This window comes from Silurus aristotelis (assembly GCF_946808225.1).
Source record: "Silurus aristotelis genome assembly, chromosome: 6".
NCBI lineage: Eukaryota > Metazoa > Chordata > Actinopteri > Siluriformes > Siluridae > Silurus > Silurus aristotelis.
In genome coordinates, this window is record NC_139579.1 from 12,537,140 (window position 1) to 12,544,639 (window position 7,500).

At 36.1% G+C, this 7,500-nt stretch overlaps 1 protein-coding gene across 26 annotated transcripts in view; it reads right to left on the reverse strand.

The window, feature by feature from the left end:
• adgrb2 (adhesion G protein-coupled receptor B2) overlaps window positions 1-7,500 on the reverse strand; it is a 345,493-nt gene that overhangs the window by 45,744 nt on the left and 292,249 nt on the right. For all 26 annotated transcript variants that reach the window (XM_083543184.1, XM_083543174.1, XM_083543172.1 and 23 more), the window contains one exon: window positions 3,122-3,293. In XM_083543184.1, the coding sequence (XP_083399310.1) occupies window positions 3,122-3,293 (172 nt within the window). The remainder of the gene's footprint in view (window positions 1-3,121; window positions 3,294-7,500) is intronic.

Genomic DNA, 7,500 nt, shown 5'->3' on the forward strand with positions numbered 1-7,500 from the left:
CACCGTCTCACACTCGCTGTGCTAATTGTCACTCCTTGCCTACGCCACCCAACCGGGTGCGATTTACACATCAAACTGGGCAGGCTGTGCGTGATCCCGACTCGCTGGGACGCTCTCAGTTCTGTTGTTATGAAAAAAAAAGCTATTAGGGATTACATCGAATGCTTGTCAAGGATTTTCATGTATTTAGCAAAAAAAAAAAAAAAAAAAAAAAAAAGATAATCCCAGATTAATCTTCTACTAATACCCATATTTTATTTATTTATGACTTTTTTTTAGTATTGATTTCACAACATAACCAAAGTCGTTTTTTTTTTCTTTGTGATATGCAAGGAATTTTGTATTAGGGAACTGGATCGAAGCCATGATGCATACTAAAACCTTTCAGACTCCATCGTAAAATTCTGATCCACATAATCCCAATAGGGTGATTCGGAGTAGCAATATAGTGGACCTGAAGGAGGCAGAGATGAAGATGCTGGGTTTTATCGGGGGAGATCAGGATGGACAGGTAGGATGTTTTGGAGACAGATTAAGAAAGATGGTTCGGTCATGTGCAGAGGATGGACATGTGGTATATCAGTAGAAGAATTCTGAGGATGGAGGAAAAGACGAAGGCCAAGGAAGAAGGTTTATGGATGTGGTGAGGAAAGACATGCAGACGGTTGGTTTGAAATAGACAGATGTAGAGGACAGGGTGATATGGAGACGGAGGACCAGCTGTGGAGACACCAGGAGCAGACGAAAGCTTCACTGTGTACTGCACTGTATATGGTTGAAATGATGAAGCCTACTTGGAAGATGTTCCACTAGATTTCGAGGAAATCTATGGAGATTTATTCAGTGACAAATTAAAGTCAGGTATCGATTGTAGGTGAGGTGAGGAGGCTTAGGGTGCAGTCAGCATCCACATTCATCCCAAAGTTGTTCAATATGGTTAGAACACACAACCTTTAAGATCTTCCACTCATGTAGAGCATCTTTTCATGGAGAAGTTTGGGTAAGAATCACATATGCCTGGAAATGTCCTTCAACTTTGCATTAACCTTTATCTTGGACCACTCAATTTATTTGATTAATATCGCAATTTTATAAAATCTAGATTTTGATTTAAAAAAATTAAGTATAAACATCTCTAAGCAGAAGTCAGGAACTCACGCCATGCCGGTTCACCCGGCAAGATTTCGAAAGAGAAGTCATAAAAAATTGAAAGGTGTGAAACCTGATCAATAATTGATCTTCTTAAACGTCCAATTATCTTGGAAATGATTGATATTCTGTCATGTAAAGAGCAACGGGGATAGAAGTTCACGCAAAAAAAATAAAAAATGCACATGAAATATTTCTGGTACAACTAATAGGAATGTGTAAGATGTCATTTACTGGCGTATAACTGACCAGGGTTCGATGTTCCATCCTGGTAAATGTCAGTATGCACTGAGAATATGTTTGGTTCCGTCTATAGCAGAATGTGATCCGAGAAAGAGGAACTTTTTTTTTATAGTTAGAAAGCCATACCAAACCAGGAGATTATTATTATTATTCATATTAATTCATTCATTCATTCATCCATTTTCTCCCGCTTATCCGTAATTCGGGTCGCGGGGGCAGCAGTCTAAGCAGGCCCCCGCCTTCGACTGCTGCCCAATCCTCACAGCACCGTCCCTTACGGTCCCTCCTGCAGGTGGTGAGCCCACGGGAAGGCGGCCCCACGTCACTCCGACGTCACGGACCTTGATATTTCCCTCGTAAGGGACCCCCGGAGCATAGAGGGTTAAGGGCCTTGCTCAAGGGCCCAAGAGCGGCAGCTTGGCGATACCGGGGCTTGAACCCCAGACCTTCCGATCGGCAACCCAGCGCCTTAACCGCTGGAGCCACCACTCCCCCCTATTCATATTAATAATATTTATATTTTTCATAGCTGCCCAAATACATTTATGAAAATAATCATGATGCAGTTTTTATAATATATTTTTTTATAATTTTTTATTATTATTATTCCTCTTATAATTACACGTTAAAATTCCGAAATTTATCTATACACATTCATCAGCAATAAAAAAAATCAAATGCAACTATGCACATTTTTTAAATTAATGTTCGTTTTTTTTATTATTACTTAAGCCACCATTGTTTTTGTTTTTTTTTGTTTTTTTATTTATTTATTTATTATTATTATCATTTCAAAATTCACAAAATGTACAGCATTTGGCACATGCCCATATCCAGAAAAATTATATTTATCTAATTCATAAAGGGGATTAAGGGCCTGGCTCAAGAGCCCAGAAGTGGCAACTTAGTGGTGCTGGGATTTAAACTCACAACCTTCCAGTCAGAAGTTTAGCGTCTCAATGGCAGATAATTATAAAAATTTTCTCTTTGATTCCTTATTTATTAGTATTTAAAGTATAAAATGTAAAATACAATGGAATTAACAGTAAAAAATTAAAGCAAATTATTATTATTATTATTATTATTATTATTATTATTATTATTATTATTATTAATTAATTAATTAATTAATTAAACTATTATTTTCATGAAAATTTTATAAAAAGAATGAATTTTATAAAAAAATATTGACAGTGAGAATCAACCAAAAAAAAAAACCTGTAGTTATTTTTTTTTTATTCATTTTTATTATTTAAATTCCTATTATTATTACATGGTTTTATATTCTAAAATTCAATAATAATAATAATAATAATAATAATAATAATAATAATAATAATAATAATAACAACAATAATAATAATAATAATAATAATAATAATAATAATAATAATAATAATAATAATAATAGTGAAAGTAATAATAATAATAATAATAATAATAATAATAATAATAATAATAATAATAGTAATAATAATATTTATTATCATTATTGATTTTTTTTATATAAAACTATGTAATAATAAAAGCAAAAGTAATAATTGTAATAATATTTTTTATTATTATTACTACTACAAAAAAAATATTGACAATTTTTCACACAACAACATTGTTTTAATTTGTTGTTATTTCCACATTTTCATCCATTTCTAATTCTTGCTGTTATGCACATTGATATTTGAATTTGACGCATCAGTGTTTTCAGAGTCGAAACGAAGCTCGCTCTCACCTCTCGCCTCATGGCACAGTGAACAGTGATGATGACGAAGCCTTGGACCGAGTCGAAGACTGCGAAGAGCACCTGGAAGAGCGTGGAACGTCGATCCGTGATGGCTAACACCGCTGACATCCACGTGAGAGCCAGCAAAGGCAGAACGACGCAGGAGCTCCACAACGATGTCCTGTATGCACACATATACAAACATATAAACACATGGCATAACTGATTCAGTTTTTAAATTTCTCTTTTTGGTTTAGGACACATATTCATACAAAGCTACATTTGTGGAGTGTAAATACGGTGTATTTTCAAAAGGATAAACAAACTGTAGGTCTCGATTCATTCTTTTAATATCTTTACTATCTTTACTACTTTTGCCGCCACCAATATTACCTATGCTATTACTATACTTTAACTGTTAGTTATTAGTTAGTTACTGTAACTACACTACAACTATTACCACCACCACCAGTACTACAACCACTGCTATTACTTTTACCACCAACACCAACGTTACTCCAACTACTATTAAGTTTTTCTTATTTACACCTATCTTTAAGATTTACTTGAGCATTTCATTGCACAGCCAATCACCATCAACATTTCTACTACCACTATTACCACTACCAGACAGATTCTCAAACATGACTGCTCAGTGTGTGTTCTCACAGTAATGCCATCTATAATTCGGATCATATTTTCGTATTGATGTTCTTGTTGTGACATGCTATTATTTCCACAATTTCCAAACCCATGCAAAGTTGAATGCGTTCCCCCGGAACGAGCAGGCAATGTATTTTAAATGGATTAAACAAAACAGATCAGATCTCCATGCTGTTATTCATTTTCCCAATGTTTCCCTGTGTTTTCTATAATAAGGAAAGTAACTGAACCCTGATTTAACCCTGATTCTTTAAAATGATCTACTGCTTTTACCACCACCACTACTAGTATCACCTAGCAAGTTCCTACTTTTATTTCCACCACCACCACAAAAAACAAATACAAATAAATAAATGCTACTACTGGAATGTTGCTTATGCACCATCACAGGAAAGCTTGCAGGTCTTTAATCCTAAGAAGACTATAGGTGTGGTTTCTTGGTAAGATCTAACACCAAAACTACTACTAGTACCATACATAGTTCCTACTACCATAACCACACTACCTTCACCCTCACCACTACTACAACTACACCATCACCACTACTGCTACTTTACCATCAACTGTATACTTATTACAACCACAACTATTACTATCACAAGACCTACATTGTACTTCCATTACCACCAGCACTATTACATCATCACCGCATTACTGCTAATATTTCAAGACCTACATTTTACCATCACCACCACCACCACCACCACTACATTACAATCTACTTCATACTTTACTGCTACAATTACTATTACCACCACCACTACTATAACAAGACCTTCATCCTACTATTATTACCACCACCCCAAAATACTAATATTACTAATATTCCAAGACCAACATCTTGCTATTATTACCAGCACCACCACTACTTCTACTATTACAAGACCTTCATCTGACTAATATTCAATTCATTTGTATTGCACTTTTAACAATAAACATTGTCAAAGCAGATTTTTACGCAGATAATGTTGTAAGAAAGAATGAATAATATTGTCCGTTAGAAGTGTAAGTGTCAGAGAACAACCAGCCCAGTTCCCTCCAAGACTCACACTCTCTCTCAGGCTCTCCCTGCTTTAATCACCCACACCTGTTTCCCATTTACCAGTCCCCTTTATAAGGTCCCGATTCCCCTTTACTCACTGTCGGATCTACTAGTTGCCACCATAGATCACCCAGACTTCCTACCACTCGTGTTCCCCATACCCCCGGTTCCTCCTCCTGGTCTACCAGTGACAGTAAGTTTGACACTAATGAGCGAACCGATCGCATAGGGAAGAAACCTTGAGAGGAACCAGACATATTACCATAATATTACCACCACTACATTACCATTTTCATCACCACCAGCACATCTGCTCTAATTACCACACCTTTGTCCTACTATCATTACCACCACCATCACACCTACTTCCTTCTATTATTACCACCACCACCACTACTCACGTTGCTACACTTACTTCCCACCATTACTATTATTATAAGTTATAGGACCCAGACTATTGGACCCAACACTTGAATTTGCTCCTGATGTGTGTTACTTGAAATATGTAAAGGCAGGTGGTTCCTGTCTGACTTTTGTTTCAGTCCGAGAGCATGCTAGCTGTCAGTAAAAGCTGAACCCGACTCGACTCAGATGTAGTTGCGGCTGCTGCCGGCTCCATGCTGCTTAGCCGTGGTGTCTGACACCAATTTAGTGTGTTCTCGCTGCACTGAGTCCAAATCCTGAGTGTAAATGGGCTTCACTGACAGGGGACAGACAACCCACTTTTAGTTCATTACCAATGATGGTGAGAAAAACAGAAAAAGTCAGAAAGAGAGAAAGAGAAAGAGGAAAAAAAAAGGCAGAGGGAAGTATGCAAATGCAAGATAAAGTCATCAGATTGTATCTGCACCAGAAATCTACATCACACATCACACACACACAGATGAACCGAATTTGCATTCAAAAGAAGAGCAGGTCTTGAAATAAATGGAGAGCAAAAGGAAAAGAGAGAGAGAGAATGAGGGAAGGGAAGAGAGTGAGAGATATGGATGGATGAATGGATATCAGTAATTCCATTATTATTTCAATAAAATGACTAAATTGGCAAACAGCCACAGATTAGTCCAATTTTCTTGTAAAGAACCAAAGGTGACCTTGAACCCCCTCTCTGGTTCTCTACCTCTTCAAAGAACAAACATCTCTAGCCACATGTGTGTGTGTGTGTGTGTGTGTGTGTGTGTGTGTGTGTGTGTGTGTGTGTGTGTGTGTGTGTGTGTGTGTGCAGGGCAAGAGAGCAGCTCTTTGAAGCGTTACAGTAGAGGCAAAAAAGGGGATGAGTGGGCAACAAATAATAAGAAAGAGAGGGAGAGATAAAAGAAAAAAAGGAAGGAGGAAGAGGAAATCGACTGGGAAAAAGGGATGTATTATTAGGTTTATTATTTGAAAGGAGAATTTTTTATACGCTGACAAGTAAAGATTTATTTGCTAGTTTTAGCATTTATTTATTACTCGTATTAATCGGAAATCGGACAAATATATAAAAATGTATAATTCACACATGATGAGGTTTTTCTGTCTTTCAGTTCAGAAAGGTGCAGTAGCTTTATTTGTATTATAGGAGGCGTCTTAACAGTCAAGCAGCTACAGTATATTTGGTGTTTTTTATCCTCTCCTATATATTAAAATCTGATTTTTATTGTACTTTCAAATTATTTTAATTGAACCTTTATGATCTATATATAGTGTAGATTTGTTTATATTAATGCACCTGATATTCCAAATTTTTTTTTTTTTTATCCTAAATTAAAGCATATGTTAGTATTTGTACAAAGCTTGGAGTCTTTAATGTTTTTTGTTCCTTTTGTTTCTGCACAACAAAATAATTAAAAGGCAAAACACACTTAAAAAAACAAAAAAACAAAACAATTTACTTTTTGAAATGTCTGTAAGAAACTTCTAGAGAGTCCAAATCTGACATTTTTGGGTCTAACAGGAACACTTCTGTAAGACTGAGACCAGAAGAGAAGATGTTAGCAGACTGCCTTACCTCCACAGTCACACATGAAGGTGGAAGCTTAATGGGTTGTTTTGGAGCAGGGAGAGAAGATTGGAGACTTATTTCAGAAAGTAAACGGAACCAACAACCTTTCCATAATCAACACTATATTACATTGAAAAATCAACACTATATTACATTAAAAAATCCCCCCTTAGCATGAAGAACTGCTTTACACACTTCTTCATGCTAAGGGGGGATTTTTCAATGTAATATAATTGTTTAATGTTATATGTAATATTACAATCGAAATATCTAAGTTGATGTTTATTTCTTGATTCTCATTGGCCAGATGGTGGTGGTTGTGGTTAAGAGTTTAGGTTCCTGGTAAGTTGGTTGGGGGTTTAGCCCTTAAGCAAGGATCCACTGCAGATGTTAACCTTCTCTGCTCCACGGCTGATTTATTTATTACTCCGAGATACGAAGAAAGGATTTAATTTCACTTTAATGTATATGTTCCAGCTTCAAGGTTCACACTAATGCCCTTGCCCTCGAACATCACCATTTCGCTGGTAACAATTAAACAGGGGCTTGAATTGCAGATGCTACTCTACGTTGTTGCTATGGCGATGTTTTCCTATAAGGAGCAATTTATTATGTACATTGTATTATGTATTATTACATTATGTACCTCACAGCTTGGTTTTGCATTGTCAGCTGTGAGGCGTTCTATAGGGAGGTGTGTGT